Consider the following 26621-nt stretch of genomic DNA (forward strand, 5'->3'; position numbering starts at 1 on the left):
ACATAATTCTTGAATTTTATATATATAATTGTTGTCGTAAGATTATTAAATAAGATATAAATATTATTAAAAAAGATATAAAAAAATAAAAATCAATAAATTATACAATTTTTTATGATTTTTGGTTTGCTATCTCATATTTTGAAAACTTGTGTGATTTTAACTTTGGATTTAAAATCAGCGACCAATAACATTCGGATATTAAGTTCAATATATTATCGGATATTTAAGGTAATATACTTAGGAAAATACGTAGGAAATTTTTTATTATAATACATTTAATACAAAATTTAAACTTTGAACTGCTATATTAAGCCAACTATTGCAAATTTTGTTTGATCTCAGATTTGGATTCAACGATTCATAATCTTATTCAGTTTGTGTTGCTAAGTTTAATGTCAGTATTGAAAATTTACAGTATACCTAACTGAACTATAAATTTTCAATACTGATAGTGTATATTGGAACAGCCTAGGTAAAAGTTTTAAAAAATCAGAATAAAGGAAACAATTTTTTTATTTTTAAAACTTTTAAAAGTCAAATATATACATACGCACACGCACGCACGCACTCACGCACGCACGCACGCACGCACGCACGCACGCACGCACGTTGCAGGCACGCACACGCACACGCACACGCACACGCACACGCACACGCACACTCACACACACAAACACACACACACACACACACACACACACACACATGTATATATATATATATATATATATAACACTGTGGTTTAAAGGATTAAAAAGGTTAAGACAGGATAAAGGCCGCTTTTTGAAATAATTGAAATATTTGAAATAATTGAACATGTTTCGCGATTTTTTATTATTTTGAACTGATTTCCGAAGTATAGAAAATGGCAGATTTTATAGACACTTCATATTTATTACCGTTTTATTATTGCCTACTATCACACAAAAAGTTGTGTTCATTGGATTTTGAACAATTTTTGCGCAGTGCTGCTGCAATATTTCTTCAATTCGCTCTTTCGGTAATTTATCAGTACCATTAATCACGCAAATTTCTTTCCCATCTAATATTCGCGTAAGTGGTATTATTTGTTCGTTGTATATGTTGCGTGCAATCAATTTACTTGAATTCGCCGTTTTTTGTAATTTAGAGGCTGGTACTTGGTCGATATCATGCAAAGTAGCTTCCCGCTTGGTTAACTTTTGGATCATTCCCTTGTCCTATAATAATTGTATTATCATAAATTATAAGTGAGCTTTCGTAACATTGCATAACTTATTATTCAGAGATTTACATACTTTGGCTAACAACTGAAGTTCTGAAATAGTACATAGACTGTACCATGGTTTGTCCATCCTTATATTCATAACTCTAGGAAATCGTAAACTGTATCCTGTTGGATATTTATTACTGCATATCATCTCAGTCGCTCGTATTGTTAAAATTATAGAATGTTCTGGGCGAATCCAAACATCCGGCTGATTTCCCTATAAAGAATATAATCTACAAATATGTATAATACAACAAGAAATATATATATAAACTCAATTCGATGTATATAATTTAATTCGAAGATATATTATATAATATATATTAGAGGAGAAGAGGGTAATGTGGCACTCATTTTCATTTTATTGAATAATTTTTTTTCATAATTAATATTTTCTATTGAAACTTGAACGACTACATGTCAGAGTGTTGTTTGACAGATTCTAGACTCAAAGTAATGAAATATTTATTATTTAAGACGTGATTTATAAAAATCTATTAGACTGCATAATCGGTAGAAGAAAAAAAGTGGTAGTAATATGGCCATAAAAATAATTTTAAAAAATCAGTTTAGTTTAAGAGAAACACAGTACCTTGTTACAAAATTATATATTTTTAATTTTCTATTGTATAGAATTTTCCTTATTTAGAATTTTCCTACGTTCAGAAGCTTTAGACATACCATTAGAAATTTCATTAAAAATATTATTTTATCCCTGTTTAACATTAAACAACAAGTATAAAGTGATGTCTCTAATGTTTCTAAACACCGCTCTTTAAAATGACAATCGATTTATCAAAAAAATATTTCTGTTACGTCTGGCGAGAAAGTTATTTTTCCGCGCCATCCGTACTAATAATAACCTAATTAGAATCCGGAAACATCCTCCGATCAATTAGATAAATCCTACATCGGTATCATAAATCGATATCGCTCGATTTCAAATCTCATACGGCTTGGCTACATCGCGGTGCCGCCCCCTCGACGCGCAACACCCGCGAGCGTCCATCGGCGCAAAACAAACATCGTGCGCGCCGACCCCTCGGCTCGCGACCCCCTCTAATACCACCAAGCTCCGCGCGTATTCGGAATTCTATTCATCTTTCCAATTTAATATAAAATATTAGGAACGGTAAATTTATAATTATCGAAACGTGATCCACTCATGGACGCTTCCTATGCTGCGCCATGCAACTCTAATCGAAACAACTCTAAAATCGCGGCCGATAAAAATGCCAAACAATTTTGTATCAATTAATCTCTTACGAATGATAATAAAACCTTAACTTGTTATACGTAAAACTACTACATGTGCTTGGCGCTATCGCCTCGCACACTCTCAATTATAATATAATTTTTACTAAATTCTATTAATTTTCTGAGCACTGGATTTCGCGTCGGGGCTTGGTATGCGGTGCCCCCGCATCCCCCGAGAAGTCTACAAGTGCTCGCGCGAACTATAGGCGCAAGCCGCGCGGTCGCGGAGCGGGGCGGGCTTCTAAGGGCCACACGTTACGAAAAACTATCGCTCCGAATTTTCCGCGAACCTGGGGAATCGTCCCGCGATACCTCTTGCCCATATCCTTGCTTATATAAGGAGCGAAATCGGAGCTCGAAATTCAGATCAGTTTTGTTGGTCGAGCGAGAATCGCTGCCATCGGCGACCGCCAACGTTCAGACCTCCAGGTACGATCGCAGCGACGGGAAGGTTTTACTCCTGACGAAGACGTTGGTCTTCGGGGGTGGCCCCGGTCAAATCGGTGGCCTCTTTCTCTCTCTCTCCTTCCCATCAGAGATCCCGAGGGTTGAACCACACCTAGCATTAGCTAGAGTGTGGCCTCACTCGTTTCTCTGCCTCCCTCCCTTTCATATGAGCGTTGGAGAAAACTCGCGAAAGCGACTCTCCGGAGGTCTCCCCTCTCTCCCTCTCCTACGGCGTCGAAGAAGACTCGCTAACGCGACTCTTCGACACCGTCCTTCTTTCTTTCCTATCCCGTCGAGGAAGACTCGCTAGCGCGACTCCTCGACGCATTCACAGTCTACCCGGTGACCCAAAATCTTTTCCCGAATAGTATTTACCTACAAGGGGGCGTTCTAACGGGTGTCCACTCCGACCCAGCGGATTCGTCTCTCACGTCGTATACTCATATTTTTCAATTGCTTTTCAATCATTAATTGTAGATTACTAGCGCTGACTCTTCCCTCTCTAACCATTTCTTCGGCAAGACGGTAAGACTTACAAGTACTCTTATTCCACACATTCATATTCCAACGTGGCAATCACTCGTAATTAACTTATCATGTTTCTCTTCAAGAAAATATAAATAAGGCAAATGCAGGGCCCACCGTGCCTATGCGGGAGGCCGTAAACGGTTCTTCAGACGTCTGATGCGCAAGTTTCATACTCCCGAGGAATTCGACCCTTCCGTGTTCCCTCCCCCGCGTCTGAGTCCCCTGCCTTCCCCGGAGGAAGTGCGGAAGGCTTTAGAAACGGAACGGGACCCAGTGTCAGAATCAGTGACTCCCTCGACGGCACCGAGCGTTCACCCACTTCCAGAGCGGGAACCTAGATCCTCCACAATTATTTTGCGGAGACCCACAGCTCGACAGACGCGATTATCGTGCGAGTCTGCTCATTCGGTCCCGATCCGAATCCCCACGCGCCCGATCCCCCTGTCCACAATGACCAGGAGGTCGACAGGGACCAATCAGCAACCACCCCCTCGCTCCAAGCCGCGCGTCATCGAAGATATCAGAACAAACTTCAAACTAATTAGGGGCTCCACCGGGTATGTGATCATCGTCGACCGCCCATCTTCTCTCACTCAATGAAGGGACCTATGTTTATTATTAGAAAGATTCGTGCCGCAATAAGGTTATTATTTTCTACGGAACTCACCCAGAGAATATTAAATTTCATGTACTCTCTAATTCGTAAATATATCTATATTTTATATTTCTAATCCAACTGCTGCTTGTACTATTTTCTTTCCTCACCCCAAATGCACGCTCTGTCATTCATTTAACCCCACGCCAAGCTCAATCACGCATGTCCAAACTCCTTCGACTTTAGTAAAATATTATTAAACCTTTCCAAATTCACTGCGTATTCATTACACAATTACATATATATATATATATATTATATATCCTCCCAAAATCTCTCCTCGTACCTGCATAAACGAATTGTCGTGCGTCGGGGCGTGTTACCGCACGACTCCGAGCCACGACTGGTGACAGCTGCCTATATCTCAGAAGTAAAATCCAACCAAAACTAACTAACGAGCAAGATCTACGTCCCGGATCGCAAGCTCGCGAATCCGCGTAACAATTTCGATATAAAAATGTCGCTTAAAAAACCATATTAACAAAATTCTATGTTATTGTTTTAACTTTGTATAACTCAAAATGTATACGGCCAAATAAAAATTTAAGTAACAAAAAAACACTCGAGTGTATGTACCTTCGTGTTATAATACACTCAAGTTTAAGAATAATGAGAAAGTGTACGTAATTAAAAATTAAAAGTGTACCTTGAAAAAATTTAAAAGTGCTCAAAAGTAAAAATACCTTATAACAATTATCAGTCATTATGTATTGGCATATTAGCATTACTAAAAAACGACAGGCTACTAAACAAATAACTTCATAAGAAATTGTTAGAATACGTCACCTAATAACGGAAATAATAGGGGTAGCCATATTGTCGACAGTAGCTATAATGCTCTCTTCTCTTTTATATATCCGGCACAGCATGTAATATTGCTACAATATTGTTGTAATATTGTAATATTGCGATAACATTATAAGGATATATTGCAACATTATTGCTATAATATTACTATAATATATTACGTTTGCAAAAATTTATCGCAGTAATATTACTGAGATATTGAAGTAATATTCTTTAATGTTATATAATATTAAAGAATATTACAGAGATATTGCTGTAGTATTGCTGCAGTATATTATTTCCGCAAAAATGTCATAAGAATATTATTACAATATCTCAATAATATTGCTGTAACATGACTGCAATATATTATGTCCGCGAAAATTTGTCGCAATAATATCACTGTAATATTTCAGTAATATTTTTGAGATATTGTAATAATATTCTTGTGACTAATTTTCACGGACATAATATATTACAGCAATGTTACAGCGAAATTATCAAAATGTTATAATAATATTTCTGTGACCATTTTTTGCAAACATAATATATTGCAGCAATATTGATATTCCCACGCGATCACCCATCCAAGTCGCAACTCCGGTCAACGTTGCTTAACCTCTAAGATCGCTGCAAACTAAATCTTCGTGATGACCTGTAAACACTTTGTGCTGATATGTGTATATAACTGATACATCAGGTTAATACACGTTATTTGTTTAAATAAAAATGAAATTATAAAATATATATGTTAATATAATGCAATAACTAAATAAAATATAAAAAATTTATAAATTATTACTATAAATGTTTATATTTATTTATTATAAATATTTTAGAAAATATTTTATAAATATTTTAATAACATTTTCGATAAAGATTTTTATAATTACTTTTGTCATGTACCTAAAATATGTATAAAATATTTTTATAACGTTTACGTAAAATATTTACGAAAAATATTTATTAATATTTATCATAAATATTGTGTGCTATTTGAGTATATCATATTGCAATATTGCTGCAATGTCATAGCAATATTATAACGCGATACATCACATTTTAATATTTCTGCAATGTCACTGCAATATTGTAATATGACATATCATATTGTAATATTGCTGCAATGTCATAGCAATATTATAATTCAATACATCGCATTCTAATATTTTTGTAATATCACTGCAATAGTGTAATACGATACATCATATTACAATATCGCTGCAATGTTATATCAATATTATGATGCGTTATATTGCATTCTAATATTTCTGCAATATTATTGTAGGATAGGAAGTACTCCTTGAAGCATGTCCTGACACGTTCGTGCGGGATCGAGCCATTGCGTACGCGAACCGCGAAACCGTGCGTCCAGCGCACCCCTCCAGCGGGGCGCGGACCAATGGGGCCGTTAGGGCCTCCGAATGCGTATTATATATACGGGTGCTCGATAGCGATCAAGAGAGACAATTCTCGAAAACGTTGGTGTAAATCTTTCCGTTGCAATAAAGAAGCACATTTCAACTCTGGCTCGTCGATACCCTCATCTTCATCTTAACATCCTACAAATTTTGGGGGCTCGTCCGGGATCAACGCAGTCAGATTGAAATACAGCGAGAAGCAGCGAGAGACAGCGAGAAACAGCAAGAAGCAGCGAGAGACAGCGAGAAGTAGCGAGAAGCAGCGAGAGATAGCGAGAAACAGCGAGAACAACATGAGTGTCAGAGAGCCGAGCGATTTCACCATCATCGAGTTAAAGGAGAAATTGAAGGCGTTGGGGTTGAGCATAGCGGGAAATAAAGCCGAGCTAATCGCCCGATTGATAGAAACAGACCCAGCGGGAGCGTGGATGCAAGATGCCCCCGAAGTTGCAGGGGCGAGCACGACAAACACGACGAGCACGACGGGCACGGCGGCTTCAAGCGTCGCCGACTATCAGAGGGAAATCGAGCTGTGCCGACGAGAAAAAGAGCTTGCCGATCGCGAGCTAGCTCTTGCCAGGGCGGAGTTGCAGCTACTGCGAGACATGCAGCAAGCAAACGTGTCCGACCGTGAGCAGCGAGTAGAGCGGGAGGCAGTGTCGGCTAAGCTGAGCATAACGGCCATAGCAGATCTACTGGGCTACTTCAACGGAGACACCGGCAATTACGAAAACTGGGAGCGACAGTTGACCTTGCTGAGGAGGACGTACGACCTGACGGAGGGCTATACCAGGGTTCTGATCAGCATGAGACTTAAAGGCAAGGCTCTGGAGTGGTTCCATTCTGAACCTACTCGCGTAGAGTCCGCCGTTGACGATCTGCTAAGTGAGCTGCGTGAGATGTTCGACCACCGCCCGAACAAAATCGAGCTGAGGAAGACGTTTGAGCAGAGAGTCTGATAGAGAGGTGAGACGTTTCACGAGTACGTCCACGCGAAGTCAATCCTCGCTAATCGAGTTCCTGTCGACAAAGACGAGGTGCTAGATTACATTATCGACGGCATTCCGGTGGTGAGTTTGAGGGACCAGGCACGCGTCGGAGGATTTACGTCGAAGGCATCATTGCTACGAGCCTTCGAAAAAGTAAATCTAAAGGAGAGGCTTCCCGCCAATGTTGCGAAAAAGATGGAGGTATCCGGAAGTCGTCGCCAGGATGCAGAGAAAGCGGGCAAAAAGGAGGCCCTACAGAACGAGAGACGGTGCTTCAACTGCGGCCAGCGGAACCACATGAGTGCGGACTGCCCGACGAAGGCAGAGGGACCGAAGTGCTTCAGTTGCGGCGGACGCGGACATCTGGCATCAAAATGCGACAAGCAGCAAAAGACGGTGAACGACACCGACGTTGTTACGCAAAGCATCCGAAAAAGGTATGTGAAAGAAGTGTCAATTAACGACCGGAAGGTAGAAGCGCTCATCGACACCGGAAGTGATATTTGTTTGATGCGCGCGGATCAGTATGTTAAAATAGGCGCTCCGAAGTTAGAGAAAAGTGTAATTCATTTTCGCGGTGTAGGGTCAGTAAATAACGTAACTTTAGGCGAGTTTAATACGATCGTAACTATCGACGATAAAAAATATCCGATGCTTGTTCGTGTCGTCTCGGACACGCTCATGAAACACAGCTTACTCATCGGTGCAGATTTTCTAGAGACCGTTAAAACTACGATAAATGCCGGAAATATTGTCTTCGATGTACCGGAGCTCGACTCAATAAATAAAGAATTCAGTGAAATATCGCAGATAAGCTTGGATCTCGACAAAGCAAATAGCATAGACGTAACGCATATACCGGATGCGGAATGTAGAGACGCGGTTAAAATTCTAACTGACGAGTATGAGCCAAAGAAAACGCGAGAAGTCGGATTAAAAATGACAATATTGTTAAAAGACGATGAGCCTGTGTATCAGAGAGCGAGACGATTATCAGCGTTAGAAAGAGAGCAAGTCAACGCGCAAATAGACGAGTGGATACGCGAAGGCATTGTGCAGCCATCCTTGTCAGAATACGCGAGTCCTGTCGTGTTAGCCAAGAAAAAAACGGTTCAATTAGATTATGCGTTGACTATCGGCAACTAAATAAAAAAATAGTCAAAGATCGGTACCCTTTACCGCTTGCGGAGGACCAATTCGATTCGTTGCAAGGCGCGAATTACTTTAGTACGATCGATTTAGAGAGCGGGTTTTTACACGTTCCGATGGACGAACAAAGTCGGAAATTTACAGCCTTTATCGTGCCAGATGGACATTTCGAATTTTTACGAGTTCCATTTGGTTTGTGCAACTCTCCTGCCATTTTTCAAAGATTCATTAATATAGTTTTTCGAGATTTAATACAAGCCAAAATAATATTAACTTACATGGACGATTTGATTATACCGTCCGCTGACCTTAAAACGGGAGTAGAGAATCTTCGGAAAGTATTAAAAGCCGCAGGTGAAGCCGGATTAAAGATCAATTGGCAGAAGTGCCAATTTTTACAACAGCGAGTGGAATATCTCGATCATGTGATAGAGAACGATCGCGTGAGTCCATCGGAACGCAAAACAGAGGCAGTGAGAAAATTCCCCGAACCCAGTTCAACTAAACAAGTTCAAAGCTTTTTGGGTCTGAGCGGGTATTTTAGAAAATTTGTCCCTCAGTATTCGACTATTGCGCGCCCATTAACGAATCTGTTAAGAGCGGAGACGAAATTCGAATTTGGCGAAAAAGAGAGAGAGTCATTCGAGCGGCTAAAAGAAATTCTTTGTAATAGCCCGATTTTGAATCTGTATATAGTAGGCGAGGAAACCAAGTTGCACACTGACGCGTCGATGCTCGGATACGGTGCGATTCTTTTACAAAAAAATAAGAACGATAACGCGATGCATCCCGTTTATTATTGTAGTGGTAAAACCACGCCGGCGGAAGAAAGATACACAAGCTACGAGCTAGAAGTATTAGCCATCATAAAAGCGCTTAGAAAATTCCGCGTCTATCTGTTAGGAATACCGTTCAAAATTGTTACCGATTGTCGTGCATTTGCGGCCACGATGAACAAAAAAGATTTATGCGTGCGCGTAGCTCGATGGGTTTTACTTCTAGAAGAGTATGACTACACGATAGAGCATCGGCCGGGTAAAAATATGGCACACGTCGATGCCTTGAGTCGCAATCCGTTACCGCGATGCATGTTAATAGAAGCTCGTAAAGACGGTTTATTAGCGCGATTAGAGAAGGCGTAACAAGACGACGTTGACATTAAAAGAATTTTTGATACTGTTAAAATACGGAAAATTGATGGATACGTGATAAGAGGTGGTATACTTTTTAAAGAAATAGACGACGATTTGCGAATTGTTGTACCTACCTCGTTGAGGTCTCAAATTATCCGACGGACGCACGAAAAAGGACATTTTTCGGTTGCGAAAACTGACGCGTTATTGAATAAAGAGTACTGGATCCCACGCGTTAAAAATAAAATTCAAGAGATTATTAAAAATTGTGTCCCGTGTATATTAGCTGACAGAAAGCAAGGTAAACAAGAGGGATTTTTAAATCCGATTGTGAAGGGAGAGGTACCACTCGATACCTATCATATTGATCATCTGGGACCGCTTCCTTCTACTAAGAAAAGTTACAATCACATATTTCTTATTGTCGATGCATTCTATAAGTTTGTATGGCTATACGCGACTAAAACTACCAGTACAGCCGAAGTTTTAAATATTTTAAGAAAACAATCAGTAATTTTCGGAAATCTCCGTCGAATAATTTCAGACCGAGGCACAGCTTTCACCTCGAATGATTTTCGAAGTTACTGTAAGGATGAAAACATCGAGCATGTGCTTATAACGACCGGAATACCCAGAGCTAACGGTCAAGCGGAGCGAGTAAACCGCACATTAATTCCCTTATTAACTAAACTTGCGGATCCGAAGCAAGAAGAGTGGTATAAGCATTTAGGTTTAGCACAGCAATGTCTTAATACAACGCTACATAGAAGTTTAGGTGCGTCCCCATTCAATGTATTATTCGGAACTAACGCGCGATTGCGAGACACTTGCGGAATGCGCGAGTTGTTAGACTAGGAATGGATCTCCAAATTTCAAGAAGGTCGCGATGAGATTAGAGACCACGCCAGAGAAAGCATTGCGAGAATTCAAAAGGAAAACAAGGGCGGATTTGACAAAAAGCGGAAAGAAGCGGCGAGTTACAACGAAAACGATTTAGTGGCGATTAAACGCACACAACAAGGCCCAGAACTCAAGTTAGCCAATAAGTATCTAGGTCCTTACAAAATCGTGAAAGTATTGCGTAACAACCGATATATGGTCAGAAAGGCGGGCGACCATGAAGGTCCCTGGGAGACATCCACAGCCGCCGATTATATTAAGCCATGGGCGAGCGAAATAGATGATTCACCAAACGATGAAGAAGCACACGATTTAGACTAATGGATATCCGGGTCGGATATCAATGCAGAATGGCCGAGTGTAGGATAGGAAGTACTCCTTGAAGCATGTCCTGACACGTTCGTGCGGGATCGAGCCATTGCGTACGCGAACCGCGAAACCGTGCGTCCAGCGCACCCCTCCAGCGGGGCGCGGACCAATGGGGCCGTTAGGGCCTCCGAATGCGTAGTATATATGCGGGTGCTCGATAGCGATCGAGAGAGACAATTCTCAAAAGCGTTGGTGTAAATCTTTCCGTTGTAATAAAGAAGCACATTTCAACTCTGGCTCGTCGATACCCTCATCTTCATCCTAACATCCTACATTATTGCAACATCGTAATGTGAAATATTATATTGCAATATTGCTGCAATGTCATAGCAATATTACGGTGTGGTATATCGCGCTCTAATATTCTACAATGTCACTGCAATATTACAATATCACTGTAACATTACTGCAATAATTTATTGTCGCAATATTGTTGCAATATTACGTACTGTGCAAGATATTTATTGAAGTTAAACTTAACGCGTTTAATCTATGCGTTCAAATCAATTACGAAAGAAGAATGCACAAGGTATTTACTTGTTTCCATGTAGAACTGTTTATTATACACACTTCCTGATAGTGTCAAAATAAGGTACAAATTTGTAATAAAAGGAAAGTGAATAACTTTTACATACATACTTTCGGCAAGAGAGAGCACGAATAACCGAAAACATGGAGTGAAGAACGGAAATACTAAATCACATGCGACATCTACACATTCTTCTTAGTTTAAATTAACACATTAAATCTTTCATCTAACAATATTATATTAAATATAATGTATCAAATAATAAAGGTAAAGGACCTCGCACTCTTCTTAGGGAAATTGAGATTCACTCAAATAGGCTGAAACTTTGGCAAATGATACTTTGTGTGATGCTGATTAAAAATTATCACTGCCGCAACTTGATCTTATAAGCCGTTTTTAAGGGAAGAACGCCTAAGTAAGGCACTAAAGATATAAGTATTTCTATGGTCCGTCATTTTTAGTCCTTTCCCCCTCGTCTCCTCACTTCTTGCTCATACGCTGCCATGTGATGATGGCAAGGAGTGAAGAGGCTGGGGGGAAAGGACTAAAAATGGCAAACCATAGGAATATCTATATCTTTAGTGTTCTAGCCTAAGTTGAAAACATTGAATGCGACAAACTTTAAGTATTTGAAGTTTTTGTAAATTATCTACACTCACCCGCAAAAAAACGGGCCACCAAATTTTATCACAATTTTTTAATATTTTTAAATAGCGATAACTCAACGAAAAAATATTAGATTGAGATAAAACAGGACTCAAATTAAAGCGTAAACATTTTTCTTGATAGCCAACAAAATCAAAATTTGATTACAAACAATTTTCACAAAATAGCGGACATTGAAGACAGGCATTGAAAAAGAGGAAAAAATTTTTTTCTTTAAGCTATTGCGTTGCTCAGGAAAATTGGTTGCCTAGCACAAAAATGTATGAGCTTTTAACCTTATTAATTTCCAAACAAATCCATATTAGGAGTACAAATTGAAAACCGCCGTTTTCCAGTAGATGGCGCCAGCGGTAAATGCTGTGTGGGGAATGATGGCTCGAGTCCTCAAGACGTACCCACTAACGACGTACGGAAGGGAAGACTGATCAATTAAACACGCCACGTAATTAGTAGAACGGATATATTGTCAAGGTACAACGTGTGTACAGGACTAGCGTCAGAGAGAATCTGAATCTTTTTAGAGCTGCTCGCAGGCAGCATAGTACCAACCTTAGAACTAGTTTGTACCGCTCAGCGCTAGAGAAGAAATGTGGTGGAAATCCCCACATACTCCCCCCCGAGTGACAGTAAATAAATGCTATATTAGATATCGATATTACAACTGGAACGTGACTTTTTTCTTTGGACGTATATACGTTTTTATCAGCGGACGTTCGTTGCTGGACGGTTGATAAGTTGGATTATTACTTAAAATAGAGTCGGTGAGATCGTCACGAATACAAAATGCCGGCTTGAGGTTCTCGACGGACACACTGCGCTTGGTGCCGTTTACATCTATGTCATAGATCCGGTCGGATACGCGTTTGATTATGCGATGGGGACCAGTGTACGGACGTTCAAGCGATTTTTTAGCGGCTCCTACGCGAAGAAAAACGTGCGAGCATGAGTTTAAATTTTTAAAACAAAATGCGCGCTTTTTAAATTTGTGTTCCACGGGAACAGGTTTCACTTTGCGCATGTACTCACGGAATTCTTCCACGAACGCATGAGGGTTCGGCGTGAAATCTTCGGGAAGCACAAGTTCACCCGGAATCCGCAGTGTAGTACCGTACACGAATTCGGCTGGCGACATGCCAGTGTCAAGGCGGACATGGATCCGTAAACCTAACAGAACTGTTGACAGCGCGCGCGACCATTCTTTATCGGCGTGGCACATAATCGCCGCTTTAAAACTCCTGTGCCATCTTTCAATGAGACCGTTCGCCGCAGGGTGGTACGCAGTGGTGCGAATACGCTGGCACCCAATTAGCTGGAGGAGCGCTGCAAACAGTTGGGACTCAAACTGGCTACCCTGATCGGTGGTGAGAGTCTGAGGTGCCCCGAAGTTGGCGATCCAACCATCGTAAAACGCTCGCGCGACTGTGAGGGCTTCAATATTTTTGAGCGGAATTGCCACAGGCCAACGCGAGAATCTATCGACGAGCGTCAGGCAATATTTATAGCCGTCTGATTCGGGCAGAGGGCCCAATAAATCTAAGTGCACGTGCTCGAACCTGCAATCCGGCGCGATAAACTTTTCCGGAACAGAATGGACGTGCCGCGAAATTTTTGCTTGTTGACATTGTATACAGTGCTTACACCACTTGGTGATATCGCGGTGCATGTTTGGCCACACGTAGCGTTGTCTTATTAAGCGGTCTGTGACTTTTGGGCCTGGATGAGCCGTGTTGTGGAACAAGTTAAACACACGGTTTCGTAATGAGCTCGGAATGTAAGGTCGGATGGCCTCACCGGTGATCTCACAAAATACCGTGGTGTGAGTAGGACCCCACTGAATACGTTTTAATGAAAGCGGGAAGTCCGGTGTTTCGCGAATAGTTCGTAACTCATCGTCGCGTTCCTGATGCTCAGCGAGTTCGACGAGCTCGATTTCGGTGGGCAAACGAATGGTTTCAACGCGTGACAATGAGTCGGCGACTACGTTGTCGCTACCCGAGACGTGTTCGATTCGAGTTGTAAATTGGGAAATGAAAGAGAGCTGTCTTTGCTGACGCGGTGACGCTTTTCCCGAGCGTTGCAGGAACGCGTAAATGAGTGGTTTGTGGTCCGTAACAACCTTGAAATCACGACCTTCTAAATGATGACGGAAGTACTTGATAGCTTCAAATATTGCTGTAAGCTCGCGGTCGTAAGCACTGTATTTACACTGTGCGGGCGTAAACTTGCGCGTAAAGAATGCGAGGGGTTTCCACGCATCGTCAAGCAATTGCTCGAGCACGGCTCCCATGGAGAAATCCGACGCGTCGCTAATGATGCGCATTTCGGCGGACTCATCCGGATGCGAGAGCATTGTCGCGCTGGCCAGGCTATTTTTACATTTGACAAACGCCTCCTCCGCCTCTGGCGTCCACGCAATTACACGTTTATCGTTTTTTCGGGACTCACGGAGGTACTCGTTAAGCGGCGCTTGCTCGCTGGCGGCGTTACGCAGAAGTCTACGATAGAAGTTTACTAAACCTAAGAAACGACGCAATTCGACGATTGTACGCGGTTTGGGAAAATTAACGATGGCTTGAACTTTGGAAGGGGATGGCTTGCATCCTTCGCTATTGATTACGTAGCCGAGAAATTCCATTTCTGACTGACTGAACTGGCATTTCTCGACGTTAAGTCGCAAGTTATAGTTTTTTAAGCGTTGCAAGACAATGCGCAGATGCTTCTCGTGCTGCTCGGAAGACGAGGATGCAATGAGTATGTCGTCAATAAACGCGAAAACGAACTCTAAATCCCCCAGTGCGCGAAAGATGTGTCGCTGGAATGTTTGACTGGCATTTCTCAGACCGTAAGTCATGAATTTATATTCAAACAGACCAAAAGGCGTAATTACTGCTGTTTTGGGCACACCCTCGGGCGCAACCGGGATCTGGTTATACGCTTGAAAGAGGTCAAGCTTGGTAAACACGTTTTTACCCCGAAGGATGGAGGAACAATCGTGTAGGTGAGGGACAGGGAATCTGTCTGGAGTGGTTATGGCATTGAGGCGACGGTAATCACCGCATACTCTCCACGATCCGTCTTTTTTGGGCACCATGTGGATGGGACTCGCCCATGGACTGCTGGAGGGTTGGCAAATGCCCAGCTCTGTAAGCCGTTTGAACTCTTTTTTGGCTATGTTAACTTTCTCCGAGTTTAGCCTTCTGGGAGGCTCGGCCACCGGTTGGCCAGTAGTAATGATACGATGTTGTACGTCGCTGTTACTTGGTAGCGTAGCCTGCTTGAGGCCAGTGACTTCCGGAAAGTCCGCGAGAATATGCGCGAATTTCGTGTCTGGATTGACAGTGCTGGCTTTAAGGAAAGGCGTTGCCCTAACAATACCCGAAGTATATGCATTGTTGCGCGCGTCGATTAGTCTGCGACCTTCGAGGTCTGGCAGAAGACCGTAGTGTTTCAAGAAGTCGGCCCCAATGATCGGGTACGGAATCTTTGCAACACAAAAGTTCCACGTGAGTGGACGTAAACCGATATGCAACGTGCGAAATAATTGCCCATATGTGTTAATCACGGTGTCATTAGCCGCGTATAACTTGAGATTACCGGGCGTTTTATTTGAGGTATCGCCAGCGGGAAGCAATGAAATCTCCGCCCCCGTGTCAATCAAGAATAACTCTCCTGTGAGTCGATCGCGCACGTGGAGGCGTTTAGAAAAATTGGGGTTCACCATGCTAGCCTCCGTAATGGTGGACCTGTTTATTCCCCCTTCTCAGTAACTGCGGCTTTGTTTTGTTTCCACGAGCACGGGGACTTATCTGTGCCTTTGCACGCCCGCGCTGCCTCGCCAAAAGTTCTGTGCGGCCAACAGACTTTAGGCTGCCTACTGTTGAAACGTTCGCGGTGCCGTGATTTATCTCTGCTTCGCGACCTGCTAGATCGTTTAAGTTGAGCCGAGAGGGTAGCGAGCTCTGCAGCAAGGCGATCGACCTTGCTTTCGAGGTCCGATGGCTGTGATTGTTTTGCAGAGGAGGCTGCACACTGTGCCGATTCGTTGGCCGTCTCCGCGATCTTATCGGCCATTTTCGCTAATTTATCTAAATCCGCGCAGTCCGAAACCGCAAGTATACCACGCATGTAGGGCGTTAAATGTTCGCAAAAAATAGTTTTAATGACGGCGTCATCGCAACGTTTATCTGCATTAAGGTTACGCAGCCGGCTAAGAATTTGCGACGGTTTTCCGGAAGTAAGCACTTGGCCTTTTAATAATTGTCGAAGCTGAGCTTCGGCTGACGCGGAAAAGCTTTCGATAATGCGCTCTTTCAGCTGGGTATACGGTTCTGTTTCGTCAGGGTCCGCGATCAAGTCACGACAGCACGCGATTGCTTCGGCATCTAGCGCACTGATGACATGATGTGCTTTGGTCTTTTGGTCCGAGATGCGGGCGGTCCCAAAAGACGCCTCAACCTGAATGAACCAGATGACGGGATCTTTGATCAAGAAGGGTGGGATTTAGGAATTCAATAAGAATCCACGCGCGGAACTCCGGCCTGCCCTTGCATCTGCTGCAAGGTGGTCTGCATCTGCGCCAATTGTACTTGAAACTCTTCGACCGTGGGCGGAGGCATTGTTACTAAGACGCGTTACAGAGTTAATTTACCACGACGCTCGCGGCTTGTATTGGTTATCGGAAATATAGCGATTTTAAATTGCATGAATGTTGAGCCGAAACGCATGCGCCGTACTCAACGCAACGTGCTACGTGTTAGACTTAAAACGATGCGTAGCGAACAAAAGCAAATAAATTTCAATATGGCGTTCGGCGGGAAAGAAGACAGGCGCGAACGGCGCGAAAATGGCGTTGCGCGAGCTCGCGTGCGAGCGCGAAAACGAATGGCCGTAATGGCGGTCGATGCGCGAATCACGAATGGGACACGCACGAACCCGACGATGGGCGCGCTTCGCCGCGCGGAAGGGTACCTCGACGGCTGATGCCAATGATGAGACCGCAGCTGCGGCTTGACGCCTCCAGCGGTGATGCCGCGTGCAGCCGCGCACCTGGCGATGATGTCCGGGTCTGCTCGCACCCTCGATGACAATGTCACGGTGCGATCGCCTTAACAATGACGTGTGCCGGTATTATCGCCTTCCCGGCGACGGTGCCTTGGTGCAATCGCCTTCACGGCGACGGTCCTGGTGGAATCGCCTTCACGGCGACGACGTCTCCTTGGATGCCGAAGTCTCGTTCGGCGCACGCCTTTTGCTGTGGCGCACTTACTGGCGGTTACGCCTACTGCGATGATCGCAGTTATTGTCGTGCCCTTGGCGAGACTAATACCTTGGGCAGTGACGCTCGTTCTGTGCACGGCCCTCCTTTAGGATGTAAGTAAGGGCGTGCAGTCGACGGGCACGTGGCTGCGTGCCTTTCCTCAGTTTTTCTCGTTTCGAGGAACACGTGGATGATCGGCCGGCGGCCGAAATCAGTTGCTTCCTTAGATCACGTCGGGGTCACCAATGTGGGGAATGATGGCTCGAGTCCTCAAGACGTACCCACTAACGACGTACGGAAGGGAAGACTGATCAATTAAACACGCCACGTAATTAGTAGAACGGATATATTGTCAAGGTACAACGTGTGTACAGGACTAGCGTCAGAGAGAATCTGAATCTTTTTAGAGCTGCTCGCAGGCAGCATAGTACCAACCTTAGAACTAGTTTGTACCGCTCAGCGCTAGGGAAGAAATGTGGTGGAAATCCCCACAGCTGGCGCCAAACGTTAGATCAAAAATTTTTAATGTAAGGTTGGGCATCTGGCAACAATTCCTTATCATTGCAGTTGTGAATTTTTATCGGCGTTATATATTTTTTTGTGATCGAAAATGTCGAAATTTGTGCCCAATAAGCGTCATTTGCGGGAAGTTTTGCTTTTTGCCTTCAATTCGAAAAAATCTGCGGCTGAGGCGCGTCGAATGATTGTAAAAACTTATGGTGAGGCTTCCATTAGTGAAAGAACGTGTCGAGAATGGTTAGGTTAGGTTCAACGCTTCAAAAGTGGTGATTTCAGCGTAGAAGACAAGGAGCGTTCCGGACAGGTGAAAAAGTTTGAAGACGCACAATTGGAAACATTACTGAATGAAGATTCATCTCAAACGCAACAGGAGCTTGCAGATTCATTGGGCGTGACTCAACAAGCTATTTCACATCGTTTGAAAACCATGGGAATGATCCAAAAGCATGGACACTGGGTGCCATACGAATTAAAGCCGAGAGACGTCGAACGGCGTTTTTTCGCGTGCACCAGCTGCTCCAACGGCAAAAACGGAAGAGTTTTCTGCATCGTATTGTAACCGGCGATGAAAAATGGATCCATTATGATAATCCAAAGCGAAAAAAATCGTGGGGCTACCGCGGCCATGCATCAACATCGACGGCCAAGCCAAACATCCATGGCTCGAAGCTCATGCTGTGTATTTGGTGGGACCAGCTCGGCGTGATTTATTATGAGCTGTTGCAATCGGGTGAAACCATCACAGGAGCTCGCTACCGAACACAACTAATGCGTTTGAGCCGAGCATTGCAGGAAAAACGGCCACAATACGAGCAAAGACACGAAAAAGTGATGTTGCTGCACGACAACGCTCGGCCACATGTTGCTCAGGTCGTTAAAACCTATCTGGAAACATTGAAATGGGACGTCTTACCTCATCCGCCGTATTCTCCTGACATCGCCCCTTCAGATTACCACTTGTTCCGATCAATGGCGCATGGCCTGGCTGAGCAGCACTTCCATTATTACGAAGAGGCCAAAAACTGGGTCGATTCGTGGATCGCCGCAAAAGACGAGCAGTTTTTTTGACGCGGGATTCGTATGCTGCCCGAAAGGTGAGAGAAAGTAGTGGCCAGCGATGGACAATACTTTCAAGAATAAGTATGTAACCATTTTTCAACAATCAATCCTCAAATTTTGACAAAAAACGGCGGTTTTCAATTTGTACTCCTAATATTTTTAACAATTTTCTACGATTTTTTTTTTGACAAAGTTGTAGCATTTTTAAAAAAAATGTTACATAACGGACAACTTTTACTTGTAAACTCAGTATAACTCAGAAACAAATTATTGTATGGAATACTTGATCAAAAAGGATATTAAATTGTGAATTTCAAATTTTAATTCTCTTTTCAAATTTCAATTTTTTTGCTCCTTTTTAATGTATGTCTTCAATATCCGCCATTTTGTGAAAATTGTTTGTAATTAAATTTTGATTTTCTTAGCTATCAAGAAAAATGTTTACGCTTTAATTTGAGCCCTGTTTCATCTCAATCCAATACTTTTTCGTTAAGTTATCGCTATTTGAAATATTAAAAAATTGTGATAAAATTTGGTGGTCCGTTTTATTGCAGGTGAGTGTATTATTCATTTATTGATATGTCAAGAGCATTTCAAAACACTATAATGAAGTTATTTTTCATTAAGTGAGTTGTGAGACTTCAAAGTTACAATATTGTAACTTTCAAGCCACAGAACTCGGAAAGTTCTTAATAAAAACTAACTTCATTATAGACTTTTAAAAAACTGTTAACATCAGCTATTAAATTCTGTTATCAAAAATAGGACGTTTTGTTAAAAAAAAGTCGATATCTTTGCCTGACCTTGGTGACGACACCCAAGGGCAAACTAACAGGGTCAGTAGTAGTAGATCTTTTTAAGCTCTACAATTTTTGTCTGAACATTTTTTCAAAAATGCTTAGTTTTCGAAATATTAAACGGTGTACATACTTTTGGAAGACTCTGTATATTCTACAAAGTGGTCACACTTAACCCTTAAACACACCGATCCTGTAAAATACGGAAACACATTTTTGGGTCTGGGAGACTTTTTCAACTTTGAGAAGTTATAACTTTGATTACAATCAATATTTTTCTACGATTTTTTTTTAAAACAAAAGTTCAAACTCTCAGGAGTATGACTGCATAATCAGAATTGCCGAAAAATAATTTATTGTGAAGTTATAAAAGAAAAATCATTAAGCAAAAATGAGAAATCAGTCAAAAATCCACTTTTTCTTCAAAAATCATATCTTTGCAACAAAAAACGTTTAAGGACTTTCAAATACGGCGTTTTAAAGCTAAAGAGTCACACTTTCAAAATAATATTTGGCGAAGTTATTTCTTTTAAAAATTCTTTTATAATTATGTAACATGGAGAATACGAGATACTTTTGGGCATTTAAAAATCCACTTAGAAAAAAAAATCATATCTTTGCAACAAAAAACTTTGAGGAACTTTACAATACGGCATTTTAAAGCTAAAGATTCATACTTTCAAAAAAAAATTATATCATTGTCATTTCTATTAAAAAATGTACTTATGTAACAAGGCAAATATGAGGTATTTTTTATTAAATCGTGTCTAAAATTGAAAATTGATGTGTTTCATGATATATTTCGGAAAAACTCCCTTTTCTACAACATTTTATAGTATTCCAACTTTAGACAGAGTATATGCGAGTTACATCTGCAAACCGACCTGTTCGAACGTATTTTGTCCAGTTTTTTTATGTAAAATACTCACAAAAAAAGTTTCACTTACACACTATATGGGTCACATTGACCCTAACAAAACTTTGCTGCTGTGCCATTCGAATTCTAGTTGACCAAAAAAGTTGATCAACCATATCAATCGAAAGAGATTTCAAACTTTTTTTACGTCTTGGTTTGAACCTCCTATCTCACTCCGTCTTCACATAGCAAGTGTTTAAAAGTTCATATTGGGTCTCTCAGACCCACTTACGTGTTTAAGGGTTAAGGGTACTGTGGTTCTTTCTCTCTCTTTCTCTCTATAGAGGAAAGTGGGATAAGTCAAACATATTTATAGTTTTTGCTCTCTATAAGGCGCAAATAAGGTCCGATCGGAGGTGCTATTAGAAAGATAATTTAATTCTCTTTATTTTTGTGTCAGATCATTTTGACGTATTTCTTACTTGTGTTAAAATTGTATAATGGAAAATATAAAAACGTTTTTTCCAGTCTAGAAGTACTGGTTCCAAATCGAACCACCCTTTGATCCAAATCAGACACTTCTATTTTTATCGACTTTTAAATAGAATTTTAAAAGATTTTAATGTATTCCCGGAAAAAAAGGATTATATCTGTCAAGATATTATATTTGATTTATCAGATCTGGCCAGATTTGCAATTTGTTTCTATCTGAGCAGATCTGAAAGATCTGATCAGATACAGTAATCAAATATGACCAAATATAATTATTTGCTGAATTCAAATCAGCTGAGATATAATTAAAAACGAAGGGATAAAGAAATGTTATAAAAAATCTCTACCAAAAATGTGTGATTAAAACCAATTAAAAAAAAGTAATCCGAATCGATCGGGGTTTCTGCACCGAAAGTACGGTATTAAAACCGATTGAAAATAAGATCGGAACCTAGATAGATTTATTAAAACAGAATAAATTATTTTAAACGTAATAAATGTTTAGTTTACAAAAAAGCTATTTCTTGTATCCTTTTTGTTAAAAAGGAATAAAAAAGGTTAAATTTGAATTAAATATTTAATTTATGTACAAGATTAAGGTTCCTGAGTACTCGCCGCGGCCATATTGAACGTGACGTCAGAAGCGAGAAATTACGTGAAATGACATGTAATTTTGTCTGACATGCTCATGAAAAATAGGATCGAACTAAGCTTTCAGAAATGCGATTAAAATTAGGTTTCTGAAGTCGTATTAGTGATGTTCGGTAGGTGGCGTTTGAATCGCAAAACTCCTCAAAAGTTGACATAGTTAAAAACATAAGAGGTTATTCTTTGACAGTAACAAGAAGACGAAAATTGTCATTGCTGTTTGCCAAAATAATATAAGATTTTTATGTATAATTAATATTGGACTTAGTTAGGTGGTGCGATGGCGTGTGCATATGGATGGAGATAAAGTGAGTGTGAATGTTGTAGTACATTAGGAAGTATTAAAAAGTAAAGAGGTATGAACTAGAGAGGTAGACAAGTAGAGAAGATGTATAATGGAGGCAGATGTAGGGAAAAAGGATTTGTGGAGATATTGAAAGATATAAGTAGAAGCAACAGGAATAGGTTAGGGCAAACAATGAGGCGAGAGAATCCGGGAGAGTTGAGAAGGTAGGAATTAAACAAGGAAGGTAAGAAAAACGAAAAAGGCAAAGAGAAAGAGTGTTAAGAGAATAGATTAGAGAAATAAAACGCTAGAAATAAAGGCAGAAACAGCTATAGGAAGGAAAATGCGATAAAATAATGCAAGAAATCAGGTAAAATGGTTTATGGAGAAAGAATGGCATATTGTAAATGAGACATTGAATGAATGAAAGGAGATTGGAAAGAATGTATAGAAGTACGGAAACGGTGAGAAGAGTGATAATATAGGACAAAATGTAACAAAAAAAAATTAGAATATAAGGACCATGGTATAGATATAATAGGATATAATAAGAAATAGGACCAGGTATAGATATAGGTATAGATATAGATATTGTGAATGTAAAAGAAATGGAAATGTAAAAGTATAGATAAATGTATAAGTAATTGTTAATTAAGGATCCTGGGTGGCTTGGATATAAAAAAAAAGACCGAGGAAACTCAGATCACCGGCCGTTGGAGATTGAGGTTATGAAGTATAAAGGATGGAGGAAGAGGTATAGGAATAAAAGGAAAAGAAGGAAATAGAATAAATATATCCCAGCAAATACCACGTTACATGTAACGTAAATGTTGTAATTTCCCACTCAACAATGTAACTGTTATATAACACACTCGTTATATAACAGTTACATTGTTGAGTGGGAAATTACAACTAACATTTACGTTACATGTAATGTTGTGTTTGGTGGGATAAGACAAGGTGGCGACAGAGGTGTAAACAGAAAGGAAAAAGAAACCGGAATTTTAGTAAGAAATGGAAGAAAAAGAGGCTGTTGGATTGTTAAAAAAAGAGAAACGGAACCGGATCTTTTACCTTTGGAGACTGAGCTTACAGAGATTGGAGGATTGTATAGAACAAGACAGCAGAGGTGGATGTAGAAAGAACGGCAGTGCGCCATGAATCTTTTTTGCAGCAACAAGTTCACATTGTGGGTAATTCTTGTCACGTTTTATTGGAATAATTCTACATATAAGATGCGTAATTTCTGCATTTCTACATGGGGATACTAAATAATCTCTGGAAGACTGGGTAAAAAGGAGGTTTATTAAAGATGTTTGGAAAAGATTATTAAAGATGTTTAGAAAAGAAGTAGGAAAGAGAAGAAAGAGGAGAGAAAAGGAAGGTGAAAGAAGAACCGAGAAGAAGAAAAAGAGGAACCAATGAAGGTACAAAGAAAGAAAGAAGAATATGAGGATACGCAAAAGAAGAATGTAAATTAGCAGATAAGATGGAAAGAGAATTAGGCATAGGTATAGGCATAGATATAGACATAGGTGTGATGCAGTGCGGGGATTCGTTCGGGTGGACAGATTTGCTGTATATGGTACGGTGTTTGTTTATTTGGATAGACTGTTGCGCCGTGCTGTACCAAGGATAGGTCAAAGAATAAGTAGAGGGAGATATAGTTAGCACCACAGACATAAGGAAAAGAGAGAAAAATGCATATAAAACAGAGTAGAGTAGAAACAGAAATAGGCTAATATAGAACGGAACGTAGGTATGGATTGATGCGTGAGTTAAGGATACAGATTGTAAAGTCTCTTCGTGGTTTTTGTAAGCTGAAGTAATAAATATCTATCTATGTATAATTGATATTGTATTTTATGTATAAATAAAATTCACAAAGGACTTCGTTGTTTTTAGCTTTACGATAGATAATTTCTCCCACATTTGTCAAATGAACGGAAATTTGTCCTAGAATGTTTTTGTTGTTATAGAGAAGTATTAGATGCTTAAAGTGAATTATTCTTGTAAATATTAATTTTATATTGATATAAATACAAACTGTTCGAGAGAATTTAAACATTGTTTTATTCTTCTAACCATGTAATTTATTTTCTTCTTTTCGTTTGCATTTCCTGATTTGCAATCAGGAAACGAGCACACACGCGTAATTTCTGTGATTTCGAGTTACCTTTTGACTATACTATATAACTATAAACTGCCAGTTACCTCCAATTTTCTTATTTTCACAATGCTTTGCTGTGTTTTCGACGGTTAAATGGTAGAAAATTGAAACACAAAGTCGCATTTCTTTTTTTTGCAGATTTTATTTATGTATTACAAATGCAATGGTTTTGAACTCTGCTAAGTATAATAAAACAACGCAATGTCATGTCATATTCCATCTCTCTCTTTTTTCCTATTTTACCAGCAAAATGCGACTTCGTGTTTCAATTTTTTGTTATTTAACCGTTGGAGGCGCGCGTTATGATGAAGAAAGCGTGAAATGGCAATCCATAGTTATATTGCCAACTGGCAATCCATAGTTATATTGTCAAAGAAGTTACCATTTACCATCACTATCACGCAAACTGTGTACGTGAGGACGGTGTCGTGAAACGGAAGCGACATCTCAATTAACATTTCAAACTAATTTAGATGATCGCTTTTGAGCTCATAATCTGACGCATCGTCCATATAAGTTTGGCCTCCTGATCTCTATTCTTCATGAACATGCTATTTGTAAATAAAGCTAATTTGAATAAAACAGACTAATCAAATGGCTTTAAAAAATCTTCTAAATATCAGTCACGACTATCCTTTTTTCTCCTAACAGTCAGTAAATAGTCGTAAAAAAGTATGTAAAGTGAAGCTATTGAAACAGAAAAACACACGGTCTTGTAATTTTGTCCGACGTGCCATGTTTAAATAAAGCCAATTTGGATAAACAGACTAATCAGATGACTTTAAAACACTTCTAAATATCGGTCACGACTATCCTTTTTTTGCCTAGCAGTCAGTAAATAGTCATAAAAAGCACATAAAGTGACGTCTATTCAGACAGGAAAATACACGGATGAAAGAAGCTACTGAAACGAGTGAAAAATGTACTTTTATGTATAAAATTCACAGAAATTTTACTCGCGGTCTATTTTTACAAATTTGGTAAATACGAGACAAGTCATATATTCACAATAAAACAAATAATAACAAAATGACATGCACGACAACATCTCATCGTCAATCTTTCACGTTTCACGTCTGTTAGTTCTAATTTTGTCCGCGACAGAATGTCTCTACCGTCAACGTGGAGTTCTCGGCTAAGGAGTCAGAAGCCTTAAATAACAATACAAATTGTTATTTACATGTAAAAATATAAAATTTTATGTGAAACAGCGTTCCAAACACATACATACGTCACGTTTAGAAAAGAATGAGAGCGAGTATTTGTCTCGAGGTTACAACAAGTAGCTCCTAAAAGTCTCACTGAAGTATGAACTGGGGAGTCGGCCGCGGTGGCGCCTAGATACATATAATGCCTGTGGCCGCACTTGACTCACGAGAAGATCCTCCGCGGCGTGGCCATCTAGGTGGTGGCGTCAACACTTACTCGTTAAATCCATTTCAATCCAAAATTACAAGATTTCATAAATTACAATTAAATCAAATTTTAATGCGATGTGAGACGCTGACAATTCTTGTGTGCCATTTTTAAATAAAGAGATATTTTGAAGACGACACTATAAATCACATTAACAAATTTGTAAAATTGTTTGAAAGCTATGCTTTTTTGGGCAGTTAATAAATAACCTTCAAGAAAAAAAATAGTTTTCAAACAATTTTACAAATTAGTTAAAATAATTTACAACGTTATTTTATCAAAATAGCTTCTTATTTAAAAATAGCATGCAAGAATTCTTGGCGTCTCAGCATATCATTTCTCGCTACTAATGTCAGGATTCCTAAACCTCAGTTCTACTTATAATATTTCGAGATATGCATATCTGACCATGGTCAGATGTAAAGTAATTTGTGTCGCATTTGTTTAATATGATTATATCTAAACAGATCTGATTGATTTTCAGCGATATTGCAGTAGTCATCTGGACTGTTTCGCTGAAATCCAATGATAGATATCAGATTTGAACAGATATGTCAGATTGGGGATATTCTAAAGAAATTAAACTGCAGATATTGTCAGATCTGAACAGATATGTCAGATTTTGGATATTCTGAAGAAATTAAACTGTAGATATTGTCAGATCTGAAGAGATATGATCTGATTGAAGCAGTCAAAGAGTATAATATATGTCACATATGTTTATATATTGACATATATAATTAGATCTGCGTAGATATGAAAAGTCATATCTGAGTATATCTAATCAGATGTAATTTGATCTGCGGAGATATGATTTGATCCGGTCAGAACTAATTCTTTTTTCCCGGGCCCGAGTAAAAATTTTATATACAATTATATATGACCATACTTAAATTATCATACATGATCATGTACAAAATTTGTCTCTATATGACCATGTATGAACATATATGAACATATATAATATAAAAAATTTATTTATAAATATTCACTTTAATATTGTCAAAAACAGTTTTCTTAATGTTAAATGTCTAAATGTA

General features: G+C 39.9%; 1 protein-coding gene across 5 annotated transcripts in view; it reads right to left on the reverse strand.

Moving 5' to 3' along the window:
• Nucleotides 1–26621, reverse strand: part of LOC113005309 (DNA ligase 4) — a 139716-nt gene that overhangs the window by 1822 nt on the left and 111273 nt on the right. For all 5 annotated transcript variants that reach the window (XM_039451249.1, XM_039451250.1, XM_039451251.1 and 2 more), the window contains 2 exons: nucleotides 1281–1469; nucleotides 903–1202 (listed from right to left, as the gene is read on the reverse strand). In XM_039451249.1, coding sequence (XP_039307183.1) covers nucleotides 903–1202; nucleotides 1281–1469 — 489 coding nt within the window. The remainder of the gene's footprint in view (nucleotides 1–902; nucleotides 1203–1280; nucleotides 1470–26621) is intronic.

The sequence above is a fragment of the Solenopsis invicta genome, chromosome 6, assembly GCF_016802725.1.
Source record: "Solenopsis invicta isolate M01_SB chromosome 6, UNIL_Sinv_3.0, whole genome shotgun sequence".
NCBI lineage: Eukaryota > Metazoa > Arthropoda > Insecta > Hymenoptera > Formicidae > Solenopsis > Solenopsis invicta.